This window comes from Nyctereutes procyonoides, unplaced genomic scaffold, assembly GCF_905146905.1.
Source record: "Nyctereutes procyonoides isolate TBG_1078 unplaced genomic scaffold, NYPRO_anot_genome, whole genome shotgun sequence".
In the NCBI taxonomy this organism is placed as follows: domain Eukaryota; kingdom Metazoa; phylum Chordata; class Mammalia; order Carnivora; family Canidae; genus Nyctereutes; species Nyctereutes procyonoides.
The window spans coordinates 3,971,136-3,999,100 of record NW_026575052.1 but is presented as its reverse complement, the minus strand read 5'-3'; the positions used below and the strand labels follow the sequence as shown (position 1 = coordinate 3,999,100).

Below are 27,965 nucleotides of genomic sequence, written 5' to 3'. Positions count from 1 at the left end.
CAGCGGGGCGCGGAGCAGCGGGGCGCGGAGCCGGCGGCGGGCAGCGGGGGCGGCATGGAGCGGCCGGGGCCCCGCGCCTGCCTGGCCCTGCTGTGGGGCTGCGTGCTGGCCTCGGCCGCCGCGGCGCAGGGCAAGGAAGGTGAGTGTGCGAGCCGGGGCCGCCGCCGCCCGACCGCGGCACCCCGACCCGGGCACCCCGACCCGGGCACCGCGACCCGCACCCGGAGCCCCGCGGGGCGCGCGCGCAACTTGGGAAGAGCCCCGGGGCGCTGGGCGGGGTGCGCGGGTCGGGAGGGGAGGGCGCGCGCGCTGCCTCCGCGGCGCATCGGGGACCCCCCGCCCCGGGGTCACGGGGCCTCCGGGGACTGAGCGGCCGCGGCCGGGCTCGGAGGCCGCAGAGAAGGGGCCGCGGCGCCCGCCACGCGGTCGTGGCCCCCGGCGGCGGCTTCAGGGGCGCGCGTCCCGACGGGGGGCGCGGGGGTCCCTTGGACAACGCGGCGGCCGAGGGCCTTTGGCGATCCGTCCTCAGCAGCGCGCGCTCCGAGTGTGCGGGGAAGCACTCCTACGGAGGCCCCTCATTTGCGGGGAGGGGGCCCTGGGGCGGGCGGGGAGCCCCCTGGGGAAGCCCGTGCGCCCTGAGATGCTCTCCACGCCCCCCTTTGCCTCCAGCCGGGGCAGGAGAGTATGGAGGGGGTGTGGGGGGGCGAGTTTCGGGCCAACCTGCCCACGCACAGCCTCCCAGCCTTCCCAGTCGGCGTTGCCAGGCTCGGGGGTCAGGCGCAGGGGTCAGGTTCGAGGGCCGCGAGTGCGGACAGGAAGTCCCAAAGTCGAGCGTTCTGAGCAAGGGGTGACTCAGAACGAGGAAATGCGGCAGGTGGGGGCGCGGTCTCTCAAGGTGTGGAGCCGTCACCCCAGGGCCACCGCGGAGTCCGGGCATCCGGGGGTGGGGGGCTGAATCACCCGAGCCAGCGGCGCAGGGCGCAGGGCGCAGGGCGAGGGGCCCGCAGACTCTGCCCTGGGCGGGGCAGGTGCGTGAGCGGGGGCGCCGCCCTGGGCCGGGGGCGCGGAGAGGATGGGGGCTCCTGCCCTCGGCCGAGGACCTTCCGGGCTTCGGGTTCCAGCAGTGAGAGCAAGTTCTCCCCGTGGGCCTGGGCCGAGCGCGGCTTCCGCAGGCTCCAGCAGGGGGAAGTGCAGAGGAAACCCGGGCCGGTGAGAAGTTTCCTTGAGCCTTGCTTTCTTTCTCTGCCTCCCAAAAAGGGGTGGGAGGTTTTGCTTTTTCCAAGTTGGGAGGAAAAGAGGCCAGAGCTGGAGCTCTTGGAGGTGGAGGTGGGGGGCGCATCCTGTCCGAGTTCCTGGATGGGTCAGGGCTCCCGGTCCCAACTTGCAGGAGTGGGCGGCAGGGATTGCTGCCATCTGCAATACTCCTTTCTTTCCCCTCCCCACCCTCCAGCTTGTGGTCCTCCCCCTTCCTGGGGGACTGGGCTTCGAGGGAAGGGGAGAGACAGCTGGAATCTCTACAGGCCTTTCTGGAAGGCTGTCCTGGGGGTGAGGGGATTAGACAGGACCCACGCTACTGAGCCGCTGAGCGGGTGTGCAGCAGCCCCGGCCTCCTGGCCTGGAAGCCTGGAGCTGCCTGGTCCTTGTGCCCCATACTGTGCCCTCCCCAGCCTGACGGAGTCGCAGCGCCCTCCCCCTCCACAGTATTGAGGAGGGAAAGGGTGTGTTTGGAGAGTCCTGGGGTGGGGGAACATTTTTGCTTAGGTTCCAAGAGCCCCTGTGAACCACTCCCCAGGTATGCCTACGGTGGTGGTGGTGCTGGTGCTGGTGCTGGTGGTGGCGGCCCAGCTGGCAGCTGCTGGTGGGTTCTGTTCGTTGGTTTTCAGGCCAAATGTGGTAAATCTGCCTGGGAGTAGATGGGGGGGGGGTGTGGGCAGAGAAAAGGAGACACAGGCCCCTTCCACCCCATAACCCAGGCTCTGCTCACTTCCCTTCTCCTTTTTCGCCCCCTCCTTGTGGGTAGAGTCTGGATTCGGAGACCCAGATGGAGCCTGTTGGATTCTCAGCAGCCACTGAATCTGTCCTCCTTTTGCAAATGGGGAAACTGAGGGAGGCCCCGGCTAAGCCCTTGCCAGGCAGGGCCCTTTCTTTGCACAGAGGGCCAGGCCTGGGTGTCTGGCTTCTAGAGCTGCTGGAGCCCATTGTGGTTTCGTGGCTGATTTTCCTAGGAATCAGAATAGCTGGGCACGGATGCAGTGGCGCTGAGGAGGTGGCTGATGGGAGGGGGGCTGGAGTGTGCTCGGGCCCTGGAAAGTCCTTGGCTTGGTTCTGTAAGAAGAGTCCAGGTTCCCCGCTGTTCCCTTTTTTCCCCACAGAGCCCCTTGCCTTACTCCTTTCTTTAGGAATTAGCTGGATTTGGTTAAAGTGGGAAGCGGGGAGCAGGGAGGTGACTCCAGATAGTGTCGTGTTTGAGTAAAGAAAGCCTTATGACATTGATGATGGAACGAAGGCGGAGAAATCAGAGAGGGAGGTCTGCTGGGGGTGGTGAGAGGGATTGAGGGCTCCTGGATGGGCCCTGACTAGCCAGGGCCTCTCAGTGAAGGTTCTAGGGGCAGCCAAGTGGCTCCCAGGTCCCCACCCCTTCCAGGGAACCAGAGCCCTCTGTCCCTGGAAGAGCTCAGGGAGAGAGAGCCACACAGGGCTGGGCTCCTGTTCCTGGTGATCGCTTCTAGGGAATTTCCAGGGAGGGGGCTGTGGCTGGAAGCCCCCTGGGGAGGCTCCTTCCTGTGTGAAGGCTTCTTTTCTTCTCAGATTGAGCCCCGTGATACTTGTAAAGCCAGGCCTGGGGCTGGGAGGGGGAATGTGCTCTGGCTGGGGTGGTGGGATCCCTCTGGGCCGGTTAACTCTTCAGAGCCTGGGAGCCACGAGCCCCCTCCCTCAGGGGTGCAGACTGCAGCTTCCTACCAGTCTGGGAAGGGTCGGGGAGGGACATGTACAGGAACCGAGGGGCACACTCACCATCGTCCTCCTGCCCACTCAGCTGGAGCCAGGAACCCCCAGATTGTTTCCTTTGTAGCCAGAACATTCCATTTGCTAGTGGGGTTAGTGAGTTTTCCAAGCCTGGGCTCCGGGCATGTCCGAACAAATCTGTGCCCCTACCCTACCGGCTCCAGCCACCCTCCCCATCCCCATAGCCTTGGGACAGGTGCCACATCGGATTTCCTCTTCCCGGTCTGGGCTGCAGGGCCCTTCCTCGAGAGAGATTTGAGATTTGGCACAGGTCAGCAGCGGTGGCAATGCCTCACATCAGGCCTGGGGGCCTTCAGCCCAGGGGAGTAGGCCATCCTAACTCCAGGAGCGGGTTCCTAAGACTTCTCTCTCAGCCCCCTCCATCCCTGCCCCTCAGTCAGGCCCATCTCTGCTCGCTGCCTGCCCAGGTCCACCTTTAGAGTCATTCTTCCAAGTCCTGGTCTTGAGGAATGCTGCTTCTTCCTCATATGCCATATTCCTCATGCTCCTGAGTCCAAGGAAGGGAGTGCTTGGTCCCCTCCGCCTCCACCTGAGGGTATTACCCTCTGAAGGGGTGGGGGTGGGGGTACAACCTCATATAGGTTCCCTGCCTGAGCTCCCACAGTGCCCGCAGCAGCTTTCTCTCTAGGGAGGGTGCCACCTATGGGCAGCTACCTGGACTCTACTTGGAAATGGAGGAGGGACACTACCCAGGATCTTGGGTCTTAGGTCTTGGCTACAGCCACTGAGCCTGGCGGAGAGCCAGGGGTGAACCGATGGGATTTACCCAAGGGCAGGACTAGGTCTAGGGAAGGTGCTGGCAGTGTGTCCCTCCATCAGGCTCCAGATGCCTCTCTGGGGACAGTACGGTCCCGGTACATGATCCCTCTGGGGCTGGAAGTCCCCTCTAAAGGTTTCCAACTCTTCCCCCAGGCACCCCTGGCAGAGCAGTAGCCAGGGTGTGAAGGACAGGGCAGTGGGAGTGACTTTCCCAGGGAGGGAACCTCTCCAGCTGTGTGTATCTTTGGGCCCCTCCTGAGGCCCCTATGGGTTCCGAGCTTTATCCTGCCTGCTCTGTGGCTTTTGTGGTGGGAAGATCAGTTTCCAGAAAACCCCCCACTCGTCATCCCCCCTCTCCTCCCTCGAGCTGTTCCCACCTGTTAACAGTCCTCTCTTCTTGGAGTGCCAGGAGACACGTATGGACATACGTGTGCCGCCTATGTGTGTGCTACGTGGCCCGGGTGGGGTGGGGGGTGTTTCATGCTGGGGGGGCTGTGGCAGGAGCAGGGACGAGTGCCCCCGAGGCCCACGTGCATGTGTGAAGTGCTGCTGAGGGGCCTTGTTTCCGGAAGCAGACGGGGCGGGCGCGGTGTCACTTACCAGCCCTGCCCGCCCCAGCTCTGGCCAGCTGCTGTCCCCCTGCTGGGCTGAGCTCTGTCCTGCTCTGCCCAGCTGGGGGCTGACCGAGGGGGGCTGCATGGTGGAGCTGGTGGCCTGGGAGACAGGGGGCCTGGTTCTTACCCAGCGGTTCGTGTGGTTTTGACTAGGGCCCATCCCTCCCTGTTTCCCTATCCGTTGAGGGACAGGTCTTTGGGGACAGGTCTTTGGGATACAGTGACCCCGTATAGTGGGGTCTCTGAAAGCTGAGGAAACCGTCGTCATGGCCTCTTGGGGCTGCTGGGGGACTGTCACCTTTCCTTCCATGGCCTGAGTCCTGGAGATGCCCCCAAGCTCACTGGCCCTCCTGTCTCTTCCAGTTGTACTGCTGGACTTTGCTGCAGCTAAAGGGGAACTCGGCTGGCTCACGCACCCATATGGCAAAGGGGTAAGCCTTCATGGTCAAGCGGGGGGCATGGGGATGGGGAAACTGAGACCCAGGGAGGATGGGGCCAGCCTGAATCTGAACAGCTCAGCCAGGGACCAAACTCCTGCCTCCCACACCAGCTCAGTCTGCCACCCCAGACCAGGTTGGCTGGGGGCTGAGAGGTGGGGAAGGGGGAGGCGGACAGGGCTGGGGAGACAGCTGGAGGCCCCCGCAGAGCAGGGCCCACGGGCGCCCCAGCGGGCCAATGCTCAGAGCAACCCCCTCTGGTTTCCTCCATCTACCTCTTGGGAGGAAAGAATTAAAGGCTCCCTGTCTTCAGGGCTGCAGCCCAGAGGGTGAAGGGTAAAGGAGAGCCGGAACAGGGGTTCCCAGGTCCCCATAGCCCCAGGAAACCGGATCCAGGTTCTTCCTGCTGGGCCCCTCTGCCTTCTCCCCTTCCCCCAGCTGTTACTTCCCCCTCCTGCTGGGGGCTGAGTTTGTTTTCCTCAGCCCCACCCAAGTCATCCACGCCTGCCCTGCCTGGCTGTCACCAGGACTGCTGGGCAAGACACTGGGATTCTTTTCCCAGCTTTGCATGACCTTGGGGAAGATACTGCTGCTCTCTGGGTCTTGATTTTCCCCTCTGTATAATGGACCCTTGCTGAGTTTGTCCTGGGGCCCTGCGCCGGGGAGAAGTATGTTTCCAGGGGGCTCCTTGGGGCAGTTCTCACTGCTGGCCAGATCTGCGTGAGTCAGCTCCTTGTCCCTGGTCACCTTAGCCCCGTGAGGGCCTGAGATACAGCTCTGTGGATCTCCAGGATCCTGGAATCCTGCTGGGAGGGAACACAAATCACCTAATCCAACCCACTCATTATACAGAGCGGGGGGGGGGGGGGGGGACACAGGCCCAAGGGCATTTGAGCAAAGCCTTGGCCAGTGTCACATGGTGTAGCCCAGGCCTCTGACCCCAGCCCCTCTGCTTTTTTTCATTCACTCATTCATTTGTTCATTCAACAAATCCTTTCCTGAGCACCCACTCTGTTCCAGGTAGGTCCTGGGGATGCATTAATGAATTCGATGCAGTCCTTGCCGCAACGAGCTCAGAATCTAGTATGGGAGCCAGATGTAGGTGTCACCACATAGGTGCCTAGAGCTGTGATAAAGGGGGTGTGGAGACTGTGGGGGCCAGAAGGGGGTACTTGGCCCAACCTGGGGAGTCTTCCCAGAGGACACTGAGCTATGTTCTGAGGAGGGAAGAACGAAGAACGTGTGCTGATCTGTTCTAAAGCCAGGATCTAAATAATGGGAAGTCATCTACTCCTTCTCTTTTTCTAAGATTTTATTTATTTGAGAAAGAGAGAGAGAATGTGAGAGTATAAGTGTGGGGAGCAGCAGAGGGAGAGGGAGAAGCAGGCTCTCTGCTGAGCAGACAGCCTGACTCAGGGCTTGATCCCAGGACCCCGAGATCATGACCTGAGCCGAAGGCAGACACCCAACCAACTGAGCCACCCAAGCACTCCTCATCCATTCTTTTTGACTTAACCCTTTCCCTGCCACTCACCCCATCTGTGCGCACACACATGCAGCAAATACTACTATTAATGACACCAGCCGCCTGTCTGAGAGCTGCTTCGTCTTACCCATGCCAGGCAATGTGCTTAGCATTTTGTAGATACTCTATCACTGATCCTCACGGCACTTCTGCAAGGCACATCTTGTCCCCATCGTACAGATGCAGACTTTGAGGCTCAAAGAGCTCAAGTGATCCACCCGAGGTCACACAGATCCCCCAGACTCCCCCGGCTCCCAGTCCCATATAGAGGTCCAGTACCCGGACACTGGGATCAGAGACACCAGAGGGACAGGTCATAGCTCAGCCACTTTTAGTGTGTGAGGGTGACCCGAAGCCCCTCCCTGGGCCTGCCTGCCCACACTGACCTGTCACCTTCCCACCCCCCCACCCCCGCACAGTGGGACCTGATGCAGAACATCATGGACGACATGCCCATCTACATGTACTCCGTGTGCAACGTGGTGGCCGGCGACCAGGACAACTGGCTTCGCACCAACTGGGTGTACCGCGGCGAGGCCGAGCGGATCTTCATCGAGCTCAAGTTCACCGTGCGTGACTGCAACAGCTTCCCCGGTGGCGCCAGCTCCTGCAAGGAGACGTTCAACCTTTACTACGCCGAGTCGGACGTGGACTACGGCACTAACTTCCAGAAGCGCCAGTTCACCAAGATCGACACCATCGCGCCCGACGAGATCACGGTCAGCAGCGACTTCGAGGCGCGCCACGTGAAGCTGAACGTGGAGGAGCGCTCCGTGGGCCCGCTCAGCCGCAAGGGCTTCTACCTGGCGTTCCAGGACATTGGCGCCTGCGTGGCCCTCCTCTCCGTCCGCGTCTACTACAAGAAGTGCCCCGAGCTGCTGCAGGGCCTGGCCCGCTTCCCCGAGACCATCGCGGGCTCCGACGCGCCCTCCCTGGCCACCGTGGCCGGCACGTGTGTGGACCACGCGGTGGTGCCGCCCGGGGGCGAGGAGCCCCGCATGCACTGCGCGGTGGACGGCGAGTGGCTGGTGCCCATCGGTCAGTGCCTGTGCCAGGCGGGCTACGAGAAGGTGGAGGACGCCTGCCAGGGTGAGTGGCCGTACGGGCGTGGCCGGGGTGCGGGGCCGGGGTCCCGGGTTCTGCTGTTGGGCCTGGCAGCGCTGGGATCTTGGTAAGACCGCCTCTGGCCCTGACGTGCGGTGGTGCTGTTAGTGGAAATCACTGATCCTTCCTGGATTTCGGTTTCCTCATTGATGGTTGGATTCACTCATTCACTGACAATGGGCGTGTTGAAGCATAGTGTGGCGTGGAGGTTAGGAGCAAGGGTTCTAGGACAAAAATGCCTGGGTTCAAACCCCTGCTTTAAAAAAAAAAAAAAAAAAAAAAAAAAAACCAAAAAACCCTGCTTTACGTGTAGCTGTGTGACTTTAGGCCAGTTGCTTAACCTCTCTCTGTTGCCTGGTTGCCTCATCTGTGAAATGGAGATGAACACAGCTCCTATCTCATAGGGTTGTTATGATAATCAAATGACCTAATGCTCGCGAAGTGCTTAGGTCAGTGCCTGACACATAAGTGCTTTTAAAGTGTGGTTGTTATTTTTGATTCATCCCGCAAATGTAACTTCGGTATCTGCTGTGTACCAGCCCTGTGAACACATGGGACAGTCCCCGGGGCTCGTTCCATCTCTCTTAACTCACTGCGTGACCTTGGGCAAGCCACTTCATCTCTCTGGGTCTCAGGCGGCCCTTTCGTACATGGCGGTGGGGGAACCAGAGCCGGGATTCACATCCCCTGGCTGCACATGAACCACCAGCTTTTGAAAAATGTCTGCATTGAGGTCAAAGTGGAAGGCAGGTGCAAGGTCCGTCCTCCCTGCCCGGCCTGCCCCAGGGCCACCGACTCAGCTTCCCCTGACCAATCTACTGATAACAAATAGAGGCCGATTCTCTGGGACTGTGTCTGGGGATGGGGCCTGGGCTTTAGTGAGCTCACATCAGGAGGCTGTGGGTTGGCACAGCCAGGGCCTGTGACAGCGGAAATCCCTACAGCAATGGGGATTTTTTTCAATGGGTGACTTTTTCTAGAAATGGCTGTGGGGCAGGGCATCTGTGGAATGCAGGCCAACCGTTGGAAGGCCAGCTCATCCTCTCTCTCTCGCTCTCTCTCTGGGAATTTCTTTGCTGAGATAAGCAGGGTGTTGAGAAATCGGGGTTCAGCCCTGCAGCTGGGTGATCTTGGGTAAATTTCTCTTCATCTCTGGCCTCAAATAAGAAGGCTTTCTACTTGGTTTTTTCAAGACATAGATCCTGCAACACACGAAGTAGGTTGAAATGTCAGAGGAGCCTGAAAGCCTTTTCTGATAGGCTCTATCTGGCTCCTCAAACAAATCCTCAGAACCTTGCTTAACACAGCCTATAAACTCCTGGATGAGAGGTTCCTGAGTAGGCCTGTGGTGTAGTCCCTGCTCCGGTCCTTCCTACCACCCCATTGTCCTTCCAGCTCTCTTCCCGAGGAGGCCGCTGCTTTAGGTGACCTCCAGTGCACACTCCCAGTTTCAGACAATGACTGCGGGGTGGGGGGGGCTGAGGCGGCCCAGTGGGTCGAGCACGCTCCTCCCACATGACATCCTCACACAGGAATGCAGGGGTGGGGGGTGAGGGGCAGCTGAAAACTTTCCACAGGCTGGTGATTCAGGCCCTGCAGAGATAAGTGGACCTTGGGGTTGCAGGGGGGTGAGGGTGGGGGCGAGACTCTCTCCAGGAAGGGGGGGAGCAGCCTTCCTTCCCCTAGAGGCGGTCAGGGGGTGCTTTGCCTGTGAAGCGCTGGGTAGACCCCGGATTGGGAGGACTCGTTTCCAAGACCAAAATCTTTGACTTTACTGGTGGAAACCTCTCAACTGCCAGCCACCTGTTGCCCTGCTTTTTCCTCCTTGAGATCCCTCGACCCAGATTCCCGTCATTGTGCTCTTAGGGGCCCTCGGTGTAGCTGGGAAGCCCCAGCCCGGCTGCTCTTTTTCCCTGCAACATTCCCAGCAGCAGCCCCCCGACCACGAGGCCAGTGGAGAGAAAAACAGGACCTCCTACGGACAGGTGCTCTCCACGGGCAGGCGGGAGCCCCGCGGGCGCTCTGTGGGGACGCTTGCTGAATCGGGGCCCACCTGTCTTCGAGGCACGGACGGGAGACTGAGGCTCAGGGAGGTGAGGAGACTTGCCTGGAGTCACACAGCGATGTGTGGTCACACTGGGATTTGAATCCAGGAGATGCGGCGGCGCCCAGGCTGGAGGATGGGTCAGGAAACGGGGCGGGAAATGACCAGTTCCTTTGGAATCCCTGACTCAGCTCCTGGCCGGGGACGGGGCACGAGCTCTCTGGGCAGCCCCCAGATGACGGAAGGGTGGGTGATCGGGGGCCCTTACTGAGCACACTGAGGGAGAGATGGAGGCAGGTACAGGGCCGGCCCTCCCCGCCCGCCCCTCCACGGGGCCGAGGACCCAGGTCCTCCCACTGGGGCTTTTACTGATGACACATGGCACCCAGAGAGGGGTGTGGATTCCCTGAGGTCGCCGAGCACTTGGTCCGGGTCATCTTCAGAGTTCACTGCTTTTTGGGGTTCTTTCCCCAGGAAGCTTGGCTCTCAGGAAAGAGTTAAATGGACAGCAGAAGGGAGGCACCGCTCAGGTGCTGCGATCGGACAGGTGGGCACGCTGCCCGGGGAGCTCTCCGAGCTATGTCAGGAATGAGCCAGCTTCGCTCCAGTCCCCCGCCCTACCCCCGGCCCTGCCTGGGGGACAGTGGAGTCGCTCAGGCTGACCGTCATCTCCCCCGGGGCGGCTTTGTCTCTGCTTCCTGTGCTGGCATCGGCGGCGGAGCTGCTGGGGCCCTGCCTGGCGCCTCGGCCATGGGCTCTGCCGGCCAGGTGAGCAGGTGGCCGGCGGCTTTGGCCAAAGGCTCGGCCCAGCAGCTGGGAGGCTGGCGCTGGAGTGGGTACCGTGGGGAATTCCCTCTTTGGAGGCTCCTGCTCCTTCAAGGGCCCAGCCCCCTGGGGACGTCTCCTAATTTCTCTGTCCCCCAGTTCACAGGGACACCCCCAGTCCAGGCACCAGGCTGAGCATTTCTTGTGGTTTCCTTCAGGCAAACAAACCCCAAAAGGCTGAGGGTGGTAGGTCCATTTTATAGATGAGGAATCTGAGGCCCAGCAAGAGGAAACAGTGACCAGTGACCAAATGAGCTTGGGCCTGGCACAAGGAGGGCCAGTGTGCTGTCCCCAGCTAGCTGCCCCTGGCTGGTGTCCTCCCCATAAGCAGTGTGACCTTGGCCAGTCCCCTCTGGGTCTCATTCACCCCACCTGTGAAACGGGTAGACTGGACCCTTGCTAACCTAGTGATCAGAATCTATCTCCTGGGACTTTACTTTTTTTAAAAAAAAGATTTTATCTATTTATTCATGAGAGAGAGAGAGAGAGAGGCAGAGACATAGGCAGAGAGAGAAGCAGGCTCCATGCAGCGAGCCCCATGTGGGACTTGATCCCGGGCCTTCAGGATCATGGCCCAGGCCGAAGGCAGGCACTCAACCTCTAAGCCACCCAGGCGTCCCATCCTGGGACTTTCTACTGAGAGCTTGAGAACCCGGATTGCCCCGGTAAGCTGTTAACTGGGTGATCTCACCATGTGGGGCAAGAAGCAGGGTTCCAGTACTGGGATCCTGGGTGGCCCAGGCCCAGCCCGGTCGGGGGACGGCTCTGGTTAAGGTGGCCTTGGGGCAGGTTGGCTCTCGGGCTGTGTCAGGAGCTGTGGGCAGAAGCTCCGCTTAGGATGTGACTGGTCCCCAGGCTGGGGGCTCTGTGAGCTGTTAACTGTTGGGTGCGTCCCTGCCTGGGGAGTGCCACCCGGTGTCCTCTGACCCGTGGTGGGGAGCCGTGGATGGATGGCAGCTCCCCACGTCTGGGCCCTGCCCTACCTGCCCCGCCTCAGTTCACACCGGGGGCAAATTCACACCCTGGCAGCCCCATGGGGTGGCCCCTCCCGCCCTCACCGGAGGTAAGTGGGTCCCCAGAACGGAAGGAAGGAGGCAAAGGGAAAGCAAACAGAAGATAAAAGGCTGGTGGTGGGGAGACAGCAGGAGGCCGAGGCTGGGGGGGAGTGGCGCTTATCTCAGGCCCTGGAGGAATGTGCCTGAAGATAATTCTCCAGGGTGTGTGTGAAGGGGGCAAGGTGCTAGCGGCCCGGGGACATCCCCACATGGGGCCGCAGGGCCTGCTGGGGAAGAGAAGCCCCCCGGGTCTGGGGCTCTCTCAGTGGCCCTCATTGGCAGGGTCGATGACTTACAGGTCACCATTTGCCGCCTGTCAGGGCACAAGACAAAGTCCACGCTCTGCCCCCCTGGCTTGGGGAGGTGACTGGCCCCGGGTGAATTGCCACCGTGATCTCTTGACCCTGTGACCTCACCACGACCAGTTGGGGAGGTGGTTGGGCCTGGGGGGGAGGGGCTCTGCCCGGGGCTAGATTAGCGTCACTGCAGAGGGCGGGTGTCCCTAAGTCACTCCACGCTGCCACCTGAGAGGCGGGCATCGGGAACTGGAAAAACCGGGGTGCAGCTCTGGGCGCAGCTGCCGTGCCCCAATTCCCCTGCCCCCCTGCTTGGGGTGGCCCGGGCCCGCCAGGGAACCCCAGCCCAGAGAAGCCTTCCATAGGTGTGCCCGGGCCAGGCTCTTGTGCCAGGCAGGTGGACATCCTGGGGCGCCGTCCCTGTAGGGTGTCCCAGGGCACTTCTGTGGCGAGTGTTTAATGCACACGTGCTAGGTTTAGTCGTCGACTCACACATTCATTCATTCATTCATTCAGTCATTCACCTGTCCGTCCACCTAGCCAACCAACGTGACCTGCACCCCTACTGTGTGCTGGACCCTGTGCCGGGCCATGGGCCACAGAGAGATCAGACTCTGTACCTGCCGCTGCTCTCACAGAAGATTCTAATAGGAGCAGAAGTAATTTCAAAGGGAGCATGAAAGCCAGGCTGTGAATTCCCCCGAAGCAGTGACGGTGTTTATCAGTCTCACCATCATATCCTAGATGGTGCCAGACACGTAGGAAGTGCTCCATTTCTATTTGGTAAACAGAAGATTGAGTAACAGATGCCCCGGTGGGGCAGAAAAGGGTCAGAAGTTGGGCAGCCCGGGAGGGCTGCGGAGAGGAGCTCAAGCTGGGTATTGAAGGATACGTAGGAGTCCCCTGGTCGGCTAAGGGGCCGTGGGTATTCTGTGCTTGCTGGTGTGTTTGGGTGTGTGTGAACACCCGACGTGCCCAGGACGCCAGGAGATCCAGCCAGGCAAAGTCAGGAAGACACGGGGGCTTGCTGGTGTCCTACCCGTGGACTCCGGGGCCCCTGAGCCAGGCCCACTCCAGCAGGGCCCCGGGGACAGCCCCGTGTGGTTGTGGGGTTGGGGGGGGGCAGCGCATTCTCTTCAGGCAGGCACATGCCCTGTTGCCGCCGCCTCTCCACTGTATTATCTGGCATATCCGCAGCGGAAATCTCTCCAAATTCCCTCTTTCCTGCCGGCAGCAGTCAGGCCACCCCCGGGCTCTGGGGCCAAAGAATGGAACGTGACTCTTCCCCCCCTTCCTCCTCTTGGCATGGGACTGGGAGGGGGGCGCTGGGGAGCAACCACGTGGCGGGGCGCGGGGGCATCGTGGGGGTTTGCAGGTGGCTAAGGCCTTCGGTAGAACCCAGCCCGAGCTGTGGGGGCTTGTGTCCCCTCCCCTGAGCCTGAGGGCCCGGGAGGGAAGGTGGTTCTGGGGGCCCCTGAGCTCCCCGACTCCCTGGGCCTGGACACCTGGAGCCAGCACTTACCTGGGGTATCGGCCCCTCCAGCGACAAGTCAGGGCACTGGGGGGAATTGAAATCCCAAGATCAAGTGGCCCAGCTCTGCAGAGTCTCCTTTTCATTCAAAGATTTGGGGAGGAGCGAGCTACTTTTGTAATGTGACATATATATAAGGAGGAATGCAGGGTACATGAGGGGTGCCTGGCCGGCTTGGGCGGTGGGTCTCGGGTTGTGAGTGTGAGCCCCACGCGGGGTTCAGAGATTACTGAAAAATAAAATCTTAAAACAAATACACATGGATTGCTAAAGTACGATAGGAGACTTGGTTCCCCAGTCGATGTTCCGGGGTTGATTCTACTCTCTCCTCAAAGAGGCCATAGTGTGCCCCGTTTGAGAAGACCTATGTCGGGAGGTGCCACACACGTGCCACACACACACACACACCCGCCCCCCCAGCTGCTCTGAAATTAGTCTTGGGATCTTCTGGCTGGTGAAATGGGTCAGGACTCATCTCTGGTCTCTTCAGGCTCCTTTTAGAATGTTGATTTCTCTTTGCTCTTTTTTTCAAGATTTTTATTTATTAATTCATGAGAGAGACACACACACACACACAGAGAGAGAGAGAGAGAGGCAGAGACACAGGCAGAGGCAGAGGGAGAAGCTGGCTTCCTGCTGGGAGCCCGATGCAGGATTTGATCCCGGATCCCCGGGATCATGGCCTGGGCTGAAGGCAGACGCTCAACCACTGAGCCACCCAGGCATCCCGATTTCTTTGTTCTAAAGCTAGATGCCTGTGGGAGGAGAGGGACTCAAAGTCCGGCTTCCTGGGTTTAGGTTTGGGTTTTGGGTCTTAGGAGCTCATTGACCTTGGACAAGTGGTCTTGCCTCTCTGGGCCTCAGGTTCCTCTCCTTGAAAGCAGAGTGCCCAAGTGTGCCAGGCTCATTGTGAGGACTGAGTGAGTGTGAGGTACGTGGCCCGGGAGCTGCACAGAAGTCACTGTTTGTGTCACTGCACAGAGCAGGAGTTGGGTCCCAGGCCCCCTCTGTCCTGGACGAACACCCTTGGGGCCTCTGCTGAGGTTTTTTTTTTTTTTTTTTAACATTTTATTTATTTATTTGAAAAAGAGAGAGAAGGAGTAGGAGGAGGAGCAGAAGCAGAGGGAGAAGCAGACTCCCCACTGAGCAAGGACCCCCACATGGGGCTTGATCCTAAGACTCTAGGATCAAGACCTGAGCCAAAAGCAGATGCTTAACCGACTGAGCCACCCGGATGCCCCTCTGCTCAGGTTTTGATGTGGTGGCAGGACAGGCTGCTCACTCACGGTGGGCGAGGGGCGTCCCCAGTCCTGCTCCCCAGCTCTACTCACACAGGGAACTGGCCAAGGAGGAAGACTTTGTCCGAGAATTTTCTTGACAGTGTGGATCTGACTGTGCCATTGGCTCTGCATCAATCCATCAGTGGCTGTTTTTGCCCCTGGATAAAGTCCTGTTTCCTTGGCCTAACATTAAAGGCCTTGCTCAGTCTGATCCCTGAAAACCTCTCGGCCTTCTTGCCTCCTGCTTCCCCCATTTATGCCCAGAAAGCCACTCATACTTTCTGTGTGGATCTTTCTCACCCCTACCTCCTCCTTCCAACTTTTCCACCCTGCCGAACTCCTACTCAGCCTCCAAGCCCCGGCTGAAATATCCCCGCTATGACTCCTCAGCCTCCTTAGCTCTTGCCTACCCCTTTATGGCAGACATAGTCATGCGCTCCCACGCCCTGAGTTCAGGGGCTCTGTCCATCTCAGGGTCCATGTCACAGAGCAATGAACATGGCACTGAGGTTGGAGGGTCTCAGGCTGGTGTCCACAGAATGAGATGGAGGCGGGTACAGTAATGGTGGGGTTGTAGAAGAGGTCCCTAGGGTGATCCCACCCCACCTTGGCCCTTCTGGCAGCTGTCCAAGCTCTGAGCAGCCCTGCACGGTGGGCCCCGTGTCTAGGCAGCTTCCTGCCTGTGAAGCCAGGAAGGGGCTCGGGGTAGGGGCAGGATAGGGTGGTGGGAGGAAGAAGCCTCTGGAGTCAGGTGCCTGAGCCCCTCGTCATCCTGGCGAGGACAGGACCTTCCACCGGGGAGGAAAAGCTGCTTCCTGGCTGCCCTCCTGAATGGCCGAAATGACCTGTCCTGGAAGTAGCTCCACTGATGATGCTGGGGGCCTGGCCTTTCCTGCTTCCTGGTGGGCCAGCCCCGGAACAGGAAGGCGGTCGGGTCCTGGGGTGGGGGAACACCTGCAGGGGTGGCATCCTGAGAGGGTGTGCCTGGCTGATGGGCTGTGGTGGTGGTGACAGTGGGTCAACAGAGGCCAGCGGGGAAGATGCAGTTACTGCCCTGGGCCGCTGGAAGCCTGGGTGGGGACCCATCAGGCTGGTCTGCACAAATTAAAGGGGATGAGGCAGGCGGGCAGCAGGCTCCATCTGGGGCCGAGCCAGGTGTGAGATAGGATTCTCGGGAAGCTGAGAGGTGAGATGTAAGCCTTGAACGCCCGGCTCGGGTGTGGCCCTGCCTGCGAGAGCTGGTGGGGAGCGTGCAGAGGTTTGGAGCGCACGGGCGAGGCGCGTCCTGGGTGCCCAGAGTGAGCTAGGTGCTTGCCATGCACTTTGTCATCGCAAGATGCCTTAGGGATGAGAAAATGGGCCCAGAGGAGGTTAGCAACCTGTGTGGGGTTCTGGGACGAGGTCCCACTGGAAAAATCGCTTTGGGTGGGAACTTCGGGTTAAAATGACGTCTGTCCCTGTGTCCACCAGCCTGCTCGCCTGGATTCTTCAAGTCCGAGGCATCCGAAAGCCCCTGTTTGGAGTGCCCCATGCACACGGTGCTGTCCTCCGAGGGGGCCACCTTCTGTGACTGTGAGGAAGGCTACTTCCGAGCCCCCCAGGACCTGCTGTCCATGCCCTGCACTCGTGAGTTTTGCCTTGGCTCAGGGAGGGTGGCTGGGGTGGACGCGGCGTGCTGGATGACACGTCAGGCTGCCCGGGTCTGAGCTCTGCCTTCTGCCCTCCATGCAGGCCCGCCCTCCGCCCCGCACTACCTCACGGCTGTGGGGATGGGCGCCAAAGTCGAGCTGCGCTGGACGCCTCCCCAGGACAGCGGGGGCCGGGACGACATTATCTACAGTGTCACCTGCGAGCAGTGCTGGCCCGAGTCGGGCGAGTGCGGGCCCTGCGAGGCCAGTGTGCGCTACTCCGAGCCGCCGCACGCGCTGACCCGCACCAGCGTGACGGTCAGTGACCTGGAGCCGCACATGAACTACACCTTTGCGGTGGAGGCCCGCAACGGGGTGTCGGAGCTGGTGGCCAGCCGCAGCTTCCGCACCGCCAGCGTCAGCATCAACCAGACAGGTGAGGGCGGGGGGTCAGGTGGGGCTTCGGGACGATGGCCACCCAGGGCTTGGCCGCAGCAGGTGGTGAAAATCAGTCTGGGTTACTTCCGAGCTCTGTGACCTCTCTCAATGCCCTCACCTACAAAATTGGAGTAATAACAGGGCTATCCAGAGGATTCAATAAATTATATATAAGGCTCTTAGGACGGTGCCTGTCCACAGAGAGGATAGAGCAAGAGTCAGCTGTTGTTTTACTTTTATTATTTATGCACTCATAAATAGTCACGGGGTGCCCTACATGTGCCAGCCCTTGGGGTCCAGGGCCTGCGGCTGTGTGCTGATGCGGGCTTGGGATCTGAGGAGCCCCGGCTGTGGACGGGACTGGGTCTGGGTCCGGGGGCATTCACCCCACCACCCACCCCCAGCCACCCCCGACATGGCTCCTCACACCCCTCCCCTACTGCCCCCCCCAACCAGAGCCCCCAAAGGTCAAGCTGGAGGGCCGCACCACCACCTCGCTGAGTGTCTCCTGGAGCATCCCCCCACCGCAGCAGAGCCGTGTGTGGAAGTACGAGGTCACCTACCGCAAGAAGGTAACAAGGGGTCGGAGCTGGCCCTGGCTGGGTGGCAAGCAGAGGGCTGGCTGGTCACAGACAGATGCTTACTGCGTTCTGCAGATGAGGACACTGAGGTCTGAGGTCTTCCTGAGAGTCACCTCTCCCAGGCCAGCACAGCAGAGAGTTGTGGGAGAGGAGACACAGTGTTCTGGAGTCTCCCCAGAAGAGATAGTCGGGGTTGGGGAGAGAGCCGGGTCTCGGTGATCAGACATTGCTGGTGGTCGTGCATTTGCAGGCAGTACCTTGAGCGACTCACTTCATTTCCCTGAGCCTCAGTCTCCTCACCTATAAGAAGAGCATCCAGGGGCACCTGGGTGGCTCAGTTGGTTGAGTGTCTGAATCTTGGTTCCGGCTTCGATCATGATCTCAGGGTCCTGGGATGGAGCCCCACGTTGGGCTGCACGCTCAGCAGGAAGTCTGTTTTCTCCCTCTGCCCCTCCCTCTGCTTGTGTTCTCACACACGCTCTCTCTCTCTCTCTCTCTCTCTCTCTCTCTGATAAATAAATAAAATGTTAAAAAAAAAGAGAGAGAAGAGCATCGAGTTTGCTGATGTAAGCGAGTTGCCTTGCTAAACCAGGCTTGGGGGAGCCTCTGGTGGGCCCAGCTGATGCCCTGCCCTCACCCACAGGGGGACTCCAACAGCTACAACGTGCGCCGCACTGAGGGCTTCTCCGTGACCCTGGACGACCTGGCTCCGGATACCACCTACCTGATCCAGGTGCAGGCGCTGACGCAGGAGGGCCAGGGTGCCGGCAGCAAGATTCATGAGTTCCAGACGTTGTGTGAGTTGGGCACCAGGGCCTGGGCAGGCCCTGAAACAGAATAGTTGGGACATCTGGGAGGAGCAAATGGATCAGAGAACTTAAAATGCCCCCTTCCTGGTCAGCCAGGGCCTAGGAGAGCCCGGTGGGGGTTGGCCCCAAGTCTGGGGGAGGGGGACCAGGGACATGCATTCAGGGCAGTGTTGCAAGAAGGAAGGACATGGGGCCTGACACTGGCGGACTGGGTCATGGAAAGTGTCCCATGCACCTGGCCGCACCTACCGTATTCCCTAGGGAAGGCCTGCTACTTACCATCTGTGAAATGGGAATAAATATTCTCGTGAACCGTCACAAGTAAAAGCATCCCGCACATGTCTCGGGTCCCTAAAGTGGGCCTTGGATGCAAAGGGAACATTGCCAGTCTTTGGAGTTGGGGGGCTCCCTTGTCATCGGCCGGTCTCCCCTGACAGCCACAGAAACATCTGGCAACTTGGCAGTGATTGGCGGTGTGGCTGTTGGCATCGTCCTGCTTCTGGTGCTGGCAGGAATCGGCCTCTTCATCCATCGCAGGTTGGTTGGAGCCCACACCTGGGCTCCCCGAGGGCCGAGGTGGGCTACAGCGGGGCGGGACCGTCGGTTTCCTGTCTGCAGAATGGGGCTGCTGGTGATCTAACCCCGGCCCCCCCGGGGCCGAGAGGACGCAGCGGGCTGTAAAGTGCCCAGCACAGCGCCTGGCACGCCGCAGGGGCTCGGGACGTGGCGGTCATCATCTGTGCCCTCGTTAGTAACGCTGCGTCCACACTTCCTCTGGACACGCAGGCACGAAGCGCTGGGAGCTCTAATGAGGAAAGCCCTCATTATGGCCACTTAAGGGGCCATTACGGGGTGTAGAGCCCCGGGAGCGAGCCCTGCTTGCTCATTTCCTCCCCGCCTCTCACTGCCTGCTCAGCAGAGCCCCCGGCACACCAGGCCCCCGCTCAGGACCAGAGGGAGGTGGGGAGCCGGGAGGCTCATGGCCAGAGCAGGCCTCTGACCTCCCCCATGTCGTGGGTTCCCCGTGGGGTTCTCTCAGGAGGAAGAGCCTGCGGACCCGCCAGTCCTCGGAGGACGTTTACTTCTCCAAGTCAGGTGAGACTCAGCGCCCCCCTCCGACCCCACAGGCTGCCCCCCAGCTCTGCCCTCCAGCTCTGCGGTGGAGACGGGGACAGCCGGGCGCTCCCAGGGCTCTGCGGTGGGCTCAGTGATCCCATGGCCTCCTCCTCCTCCTCCCCTTGGGTGACCCCTCACAGGGGGCTCCCCCAAACCGTGACCTTGCCCCTCCTCCTCTCGTCCAGAGCAACTGAAGCCCCTGAAGACATACGTGGACCCCCACACATATGAGGACCCCAACCAGGCTGTGCTTAAGTTCACCACTGAGATCCACCCGTCCTGTGTCACGCGGCAGAAGGTCATTGGGGCAGGTGAGTGCAGTGCGCCCGCCCAAGGGGGCCTGGGACTTGTTGGGGGCGCCTGATGGCCAGGCTGACTGGGTGCTCCTCGCACCTCGTCTTCCCGCAGGAGAGTTCGGGGAGGTGTATAAGGGAACACTGAAGGCGTCGGGGAAGAAGGAGGTGCCCGTGGCCATCAAGACACTGAAAGCCGGCTACACCGAGAAGCAGCGGGTGGACTTCCTCAGCGAGGCCAGCATCATGGGCCAGTTCAGCCACCACAACATCATCCGCCTGGAGGGTGTCGTCTCCAAATGTGAGCACGGGCACCAGGGTGGGGGCGGGAGACCCACCCCATCCCAGGGCCTGACCACCCGCAGTGGGCGTGAAGAAGGGCCACCCAACAGGGGCTCTGTCCGTAGCAGTTCCCCCCCCAGCCCCCCGCTCCCTGCACCCCCATCTACAACTCTGGCCACCCCCTCACACCTGTGCCCACCCTCTGCAGACAAACCCATGATGATCATCACCGAGTACATGGAGAACGGGGCCCTGGACAAGTTCCTTCGGGTGAGGATGTGGGCTGGGGTAGGTGGGGAACCTGGGCCTGCTCGGGGTGCCCTGGTGGCTGAGGGCCTGTGCTCTGGCAGGAGAAGGACGGCGAGTTCAGTGTGCTGCAGCTGGTGGGCATGCTGCGGGGCATCGCGGCCGGCATGAAGTACCTGGCCAACATGAACTACGTTCACCGCGACCTGGCCGCTCGCAACATCCTCGTCAACAGCAACCTGGTCTGCAAGGTGTCGGACTTCGGCCTGTCCCGCGTGCTGGAGGATGACCCTGAGGCCACCTACACCACCAGTGTAAGTGCTAGGGCAGCTGTCTCCCCCCGGATGAAGGGGTTGAGGGTGAAGCGGCCTTCATGCTGCTCCAAGTCCTCTCACCTACGTACCTGAGTGTGGACCTCAGGCACACAGGTGAGAACACCTCCAGGGAGCATGGACGAGGGGCCCTGACTCTATCTGGCCTGGCTGCGATCGTCCTAGGGTGGGCCAGAGGGACAGTAGTGACCGGGCCTGGGTCCCCTGCAGGGTGGCAAGATTCCGATCCGCTGGACAGCCCCGGAGGCCATTTCCTATCGCAAGTTCACCTCAGCCAGCGACGTGTGGAGCTATGGCATCGTCATGTGGGAGGTGATGACGTACGGCGAGCGGCCCTACTGGGAGCTGTCGAACCATGAGGTAGGCCCCGTCACCCTGCCCAGCCCTCTCCTGACCTGAACGGAAGCCCTCTCGTTTCCATACCCCGATGGCTGGGCAGAGGAGAGTTTGGAGGGGCTAGTCTTCATCTGGTACATTCAGTACATGTCTGTTGAGGGCCCCCTATGAGCCAGGCTTGTGCTGGGCCCCAGACCCAGTGTCTGCTTAAGGTCAGTGGAAGGACAAGGAAACAAGGAGTGGGGAGGGGGCGTGCATTCCTGCGTGCATGCACCTGGGTGTGCATGCACATGTGCGTGTGATAGATGCATCTGTGTGTGAGTGTGGGTGCCCGGTGCTTCACGCAGCCTGGAGACTAAGGCGCAGTAAGTAGCCAGGTGAAGACATGGAGCGGGAGGAGGGCCCTGGCTGCAGGGAGTGGCTGGTACAGACGTCCCCAGACTGGACGGAGGCTGGCTGCAGGGCACACAGCGGGGTCAGGAGCCCCTTCCTCCATGGAACTCCGGGGACAGCTCCTTAGCACTTGCCCTCTGTACCTCTGATGCTTGTGTATCGGACTCCGGAAAGAAGGCTCGTCCCCACGTGTGTCTGGGTTCCCTGCCCTCCTTGCCCGCCTGCATGGCCAGGGCCTCCTCAGGGAGGCCGCGGGGGTCTGGCGGCCGTGCAGGCGGTGCTGACCATCCTGCCTCCCCAGGTGATGAAAGCCATCAACGACGGCTTCCGGCTCCCCACGCCCATGGACTGCCCCTCCGCCATCTACCAGCTTATGATGCAGTGCTGGCAGCAGGAGCGCGCCCGCCGCCCCAAGTTCGCCGACATCGTCAGCATCCTCGACAAGCTCATCCGCGCTCCCGACTCCCTCAAGACCCTGGCTGACTTTGACCCCCGGTTAGTTCCGTCGCCCCCGTGCACAGTGGCCCCTGGTTTCACGCCCGAGCTGCTTCCGTGTGGTGGCCAGCTGGGGCTAGTGGGTGGGGGTGGGCACCCACACGTGGGCTTCGCTTGCCCGGGGCGGGGGCTCCAACCTATAGCAGCAATCGGCATACATGGGAAACGCGCCGGGCGCTGCGCTCGGCACCCAACATGTTTTAACTCATTCAAACGACCGATGAGATGGGTCCTGTAATTATCTGCCTTTTGTTGATGAGGAAGCTGAGACAGGGCGATTAAGTATTTTATGTGCTGGCAGGTAGCCAGGCTGGGGCTGTGCCTCCAGGAACCTGAATCTTAACATTTTGTTATTTTGTGGTTATCGGTGGTGGTGTTGCCAGGGGGGAGCGGGCGGGGCGTGGGGGGCGCAGGAGCTGTAAACACTGAGTGCTCATGACATGCCAGCCTGTCTCCCTGAAGCCTACCTGATTGGGCTCCCCTGTTACCCACATAAGGAAACTGAGGTGCAGGGTGGTTAGGGGGAGCGGCAGGCCTGGGGCCCCCCCGGGGCAGGCTGGGTGCTGCAGCCGCTCACCTGCAGGTGGGTGATGCTTGTTTCAGGGTGTCCATCCGGCTGCCCAGCACCAGTGGCTCCGAGGGGGTGCCCTTCCGCACGGTGTCCGAGTGGCTTGAGTCCATCAAGATGCAGCAGTACACAGAGCACTTCCTGGCGGCTGGCTACACTGCCATCGAGAAGGTGGTGCAGATGACCAACGAGTGAGTCTGGCCCGGCCTTCTCCTGCCTCCAAGGCCACCTCGGCCACCCACTGCTCCCCTCTTCTTCTTTCTCTCTCCTTTTCTTTAGTGGGGAGAGGCTTCACAGGAAGGGCAGAGCCAGGCCAGCAGCCAGCCGTCCTGGGCACTCACTCCTGGCTCCCCCCTCTTCCTGCATCTTTTTTTTTCCAGAAGGGGAAAATAATAGTGATTGTCATAATCAGAGCAGTGTTGGTGGTGGGCTAACTGTGTGCCAGCTGTGTGCTTGAGCACTTTGAATCCGTCCTCACGATAACTTGGCAGGTGGGCCTTGTCCATATATCCGTGGTCAGGTGAGAAATGGGAGGAGGGGGGAGTGCAATGACTTGCCCAGGGTCCCATAGCCACTAGAGGCCCAGTGGGGTTCCAGCCCTGGTCGGTCGGTGAGGGCCCGGAGCTCGGGGACCATGGAGGTCAGTAGTGGAGAAACAGACTGAGAGGTTACGTAGCCTGCTTGAGGTCACACAGCGGTTAGGGGCAGCGTTCCTCTCCGGGGTGCCGAAGAGAAATGGACAGAGCCCTTGGACTTCTAGGCCGTTGCCCGGGAGAGAGTGCCCTGGGCCATCCCCTCCCGGACACCTCTCCCCGCGTGGTTGACTCTCAGCCCTGTGGTCCAGCCTGGCAAGAAGTGCCAGTTACCCCGGCCCTAGCCCTGGGTACAGCCCTTAGTCAGGCGGCCCTGTGGGAGCTCTGCTCTCCCCTCCAACATTGGGGACCTTTCCCGGCACGGCCTTGGCACGGACACCTCTTCCCATCCCAGGAGGGAGAAGACGTTATCCTCTCAGCCTTTTGTGCCTCTAAAAATAGTGTTAGGCCCCAAGAGCCCAGCATGTACAGGGTCCAAGGTCAGGGCTGGAATGGGCCCTGGGGGCTGGGAGGTTTTGGGAATCACACGGAGGGGGTCCACCCGGGCTTCCCGCAGTTCTGGGTCACAGAAGTTCTGGGAGCTGGGCCTAAGCAGGAACATTCTCCAGGGCCCCTGAAGACCGCTGAGCTGGGCTTCTGATTGCTGGTCACAGCTTCTCGGGCCAGGCCGTGGCCCATCCCAGGGGACGGGGAGTCAGACAGGGACGGAGCTGGCCAGAGGGAGGCCTGGAGAGAGGAGATGGGTCCCAGGATATCTGTTGTCTCCAGCCAGCGGCAGGATTCCAGGCTCGGGCTCTGCAGTCACACTTGGCTTCAGGTCCCACATCTGACGCTTCCTAGTGGGAGACCTTGCTCAGATCAGGTTCCGTCCTTGAGGCTTGCTCCCTGTTTCCCTGCTGTGCAGATTGCATGGGTGCAGTGCAGGTGACATGCCTGGTACCTAGTAGGGGCTTAACCCATGTCACTGTCCTCTTCTCCTCGGCCCCCTTGCTTTTAGCCTGCAGCCTGTGGGCAAATGCCAGGGTTCCTGGGCCCCTTCCTTTCGCCCGGGAACCTAGGAGCAGCCTCTTTGCGCTTCTGGGGGCTCCCAGTGGGGACAGCACAGCTACTCTTGTGGGTGAGCAGAGCAAGGGGCAAGGAGAAGCGCTTACAGGAAACACATGTTCTTAGAAGCTTCCCGAAATAGCCCGGGGTGCTGTTTGGCCAATTCCTTTCCCACGAGCAAGGACAGGGCTGTCTTGGATGGACGGAGGCTGTGTGTGTGTGTGCATGTGCTCTGTGTTTGGAAAGGTCTGAATAAAGGCAGGAAGTCATTCTACGCTCCCTCCGCCTCCTACCAACTGGGTGGTGCTCAGAGCAGGGGCCTGCGTGACTCACCACCCCTGCCTCCTTCTTTAGTTCAAATCAGTGAAACAAGTGGGGATCTTAGACCACTTTTTTACCCCAAAGGCTGTGTCTGCACATGCCGTGAGTCCCAGTGGGAGCCAGTGAGCTGGTCTCAGAACTCAAGCACTCTCCCTATGGGGTTGAGGTTTAGGCTTCAGTGTCCCCTCCCTGCTCTTCCTGGCCCCTGACCCACTGCTCACTCCCCTGTGGGCCCTGGGCCATCCCACCACGGCCACATTTTCTCACATTGAGCGTTCACCACGTTATTTCGGAGTCGCTTGAGTCTCTAGCTAGACTAGGGTTCTAATTGTCTTTTGATGAACTAAGGAAGCAGTGGATGTTGTAGCCCAGAAAAATGCCCAATCCCGCCAAAGGCACTGTCCAGTGTCTGGGAGGGGGGCACAGGCCGCTGGGCCCTATGGTCACTGCGTACCCTCAGCATAGGCTTGGTGCTGATGCACTGTTTGCTGAGACAGTGAAGCATTGACATGTGAGGCTCCGGGAGGCCTCTCTCCCTCCTTGTGCCCAGGGCCCAGCACATAGGCGGTGCTTGCTGGGGACGTGCGGCCTCTGAATTTCCAGGGCTGGGACCTGCGCTGAGAGTGCTCAGAGGAAAGGTAGCCTCGGTCAGGTGTCTTCCTACCCCGTGATGAGAATTGATGGGAGTGACAAGAGGGAAACTGAGGCTGGTTCAGGAACAGTCTTGGGCTGGTCTGCTGCAAGGGCCACAGGGACCAGGCTGGCCTGTGAGTCTCATCTTGTGCACCTCCCAGGTTAGCAAATGAGGCAGGGAAGGCGGTGGGGTTTTTTGTGTGTGTGTTGAAAAAGAGCAGAGCTGGGGTAGGTGGCTCGGGAGCATCTAAGCAAAGCTTCCCGTTTTCCATGTACAGAAACTGAGGCCCAGAGGCAGGACAGGACCTGCCGAGGCTTTGATGATGTCCCAGACTAGAATTTGGCCTCTTGCTTCCCGGCCCAGAGCTTTTGCTTCCTAGACGGGTCTCAGGAGCAATCTCAGCCCCCACCCTGTCAGCCTAACTACAGCAGGCTGGGAGACAGGCCCACAGCGGCCCCACGTCCACTAGCAGCCGTTCATTCCTTCAGCAGACAGTCCTCAAAGGGCCTACTATGTACCAGGCCCATCCTGGAGCCCAGAGGACAGGTCTCTGCTGTCACCCTCCTAGCACTCACTTAACCCCCTGCATCTTAAGCTGCACATCAGGGTCTTTGGGACCCAGTAGGATGCAGACTCCCTACCCCACCTCCAGAACTTCAAGGTCAGTGAGTCTGGAGCGAGGCCCAGGATCCTGCTTTTCAGTAGCGCCTCCTTCCCCGGTGCTGTGAATGCTTCCCTGGGAGCCACCCTCGGAGACCTCCAGGTGCAGGGGAAGTGGCGCTGCTTCCTCGACAGCCCCAGCTGTTTCCGTTGGACTGGCCCACGGCGATGGCTTAGGAAGTTCTACCTGCCGTCCGACTGCTGGCCTTCCTGCTGCAGTGGAGCAATCAGCCCCTCCTGGAGCCCCCCCCCCAGCCCCCCTCCCTACGCATCCGGGTCTGCCCTTCCCTGCCCAGCGTTTCTCCTCCGAGGGCTCCCAGAGCCTGTGGGAAAGTCATGTCTCCGGAATTGCAAACAGGAGCTCGCACCGTATAATTAGTTTCATTTACAGCCAGGAGACGGCCCATAAAAACCTGGGTGTTTTCATGGGTTTGGGCTGGTGGGTGAGGGTGGTGGTAGAGAAAAGTCCCAGAGTGAGCAATAAACGTCCTGCTCCAGGGCTCCTGGGAGCATAAGTGGTTTTACAAGAGGATGGAGGGGCATGGGAAGGGGGGCAGGAGAGGGCTCTGGGCTCCTGGGCACATCTTTCCATTCGGCACGGAGGCTGCCTTCCGCCTCTGCCACCCGTGTCCGGGGGTCTCCCACCCTCCACCTTCCAGCTAGACACTCATCCCATTTTACAGGTGAGGAAATTGAGGATCCTAAAGGAAGAACACCTACTTAGTTAGTTCCGGGGTGACCTGGTCACCTGCCTGGTGACCCGCCAGCCTCTCCCTCTAGAAGAACTCGAGCAGAACGTTAACCCTTGAGGTCCCGCTGCAAAGTGCGTCCTGAGTTCTTCCTCAGTTGTCAGCAGTGGGTGCTCGGAATCGGGGTGGAATAGAGCAGTGTCTGGGAAGGGGCCTAGCAGGGAGAGCTGAGAGCAACACCCCTAGGGGGTCCCTGACCCCGCCCCCCTGCACCCAGTGATGGCACCAGCGCTGCCCAGGGAGGAGGCCTTGGCTGGGGACAGTGAGGACAGACCCAGGCCGGGGGAGAGAAGGCGTGTGTTCATAGCTCTTTCGATTTCCAGCCCCTCCACCTCCTGGCTGTGTGACTTTGGACGAGTCCCATCCCCTCTCTGAGCCTCAAGTTCTCGAATCTGCAAAATAGTGGGGAAAAGAGCACCTGCTTCACAGGCGGTCGTGCCGGTTTCACGGGGGAGGGGAGAAGCTTCTCACATCACAGCCTGGGCACTTCTCTCCTTTCCTAACTGTCGATGTCAGCAAGCTTTCGGGATGTGGCTCCTCCTGCCAAGCCTCTGCCCCCCACCCCTCCCCGCCTCTCCCCGGCCAGCCCCTAACTCCCCCCTCTCTCTCACCCACAGCGACATCAAGAGGATTGGGGTGCGGCTGCCCGGCCACCAGAAACGCATCGCCTACAGCCTGCTGGGACTCAAGGACCAGGTGAACACAGTGGGGATCCCCATCTGAACCCCGGCAGGCTGCAAACCCCCTTGGCCAAGAATACTTGAAGAAACAGGGTGGCCTCCCTGCCAGCTCTGCACTGGGCCACCAGGGACCTTATTTATTTCTAGTTACTCCTTATTGATGCCTCCCTGAGGCCTCTGCTGGGGGGCGAGCGTCTTGGACGACACCTTGGCCTAAACCGGGGAGACGCTCAGGGACCCCAAGCCGGGGGCCTCTTCATCTACAAAGGACAGTCCGCCAAGCACTTAGCAGGCACCGCCGTGTTCCCAGCATCCCCTGGGGCAGGAGCCCCGCCAAGACATGTGGACAAACACACAGGACATTTCCAAACCCCTTCGCCGTCTCGGGAGGTGGAGGGGTTGGCCTGTGGCCCCGTGAACAGGGTACCTCCAGCCTCACCCACAGGTGAGAAGAGGACAGCCAGCAAACTCAGCTGGGCAAGACCCAAAGTGGTTCCCCTGTCCCTCTGGTGCCTTCCTCAGCCCCCCAGGCCCTGTCCTCGGCCCCAATGGGCCAAATCTCGCTTCCCCGGGGCCCTCGCAGGATGCTTGGTTGTGTTGAGGTTTTTTTAAAAAATATATATTTTGTACTTTGTGGAGAGCATGTGTGTGTGGCAGGGGGCCCGGCCGGGGCTGGGGGTACACGGTGGCCTGTGTCGGACATTCCCAGGCTGGGGGCCGGTCCGTCCGACCTCCCTCCCCTTCAGGCAACATTCACTACTCTGTCAGTGTTACTGATTTCGTTTTCGTTGGATATTTTTTTCGAACCTTAATTTATTATTATTTTTTTTATATTTATTGTTAGGAAATGACTTATTTCTGCTCTGGAATAAAGCTGAAAATGGTTCAATCTGATCATGGTTTTGAGTCTTTGGTGGAGCAGCGGGGCTGGAGGGCCCTTATGTGTTGGAAGTGGGGGGCGGAGAGCTCACCCCGAGCACCCAAATAGAGCTGCTTGCCCGAGGCACACACGTTGTGGAACTGTGGGAGTGGGGGTGCGTGGGAGGTGGGCAGGGGGCCAGGGAGCAGGCCCTGCTGAGCCTGGCCTCCATGCCAACAGGCCTCTGTCATTGTTGATCTCTAGACTTCTGGAGGGCGGGCGGGGGGCAGGTGGTGGCAGGAGAACAGTGCTTCCTCCCACACATCTCTGCAGAGCTTGTCGAAATAGATTCTTCGACCGTCCATGCTAGGGCTCTGAGGTTTACAAAACCTTTTTACAAGTTTTGGCTTG

General features: G+C 60.3%; 1 protein-coding gene across 1 annotated transcript; it reads left to right on the top strand.

Moving 5' to 3' along the window:
* On the top strand, positions 1-27,589 carry EPHA2 (EPH receptor A2). The gene is made up of 17 exons (XM_055332274.1): positions 1-139; positions 4,764-4,831; positions 6,782-7,451; positions 15,968-16,123; positions 16,229-16,561; positions 17,020-17,135; positions 17,788-17,941; positions 18,391-18,490; positions 18,993-19,048; positions 19,255-19,380; positions 19,478-19,663; positions 19,853-19,914; positions 19,995-20,204; positions 20,433-20,582; positions 21,253-21,446; positions 22,050-22,205; positions 26,633-27,589. Exons 1-17 carry the CDS (start codon positions 55-57, stop codon positions 26,736-26,738), a joined length of 2,928 nt encoding a protein of 975 aa, XP_055188249.1. The 5' UTR covers positions 1-54; the 3' UTR covers positions 26,739-27,589.
* Positions 27,590-27,965: the final 376 nt, after the last annotated feature.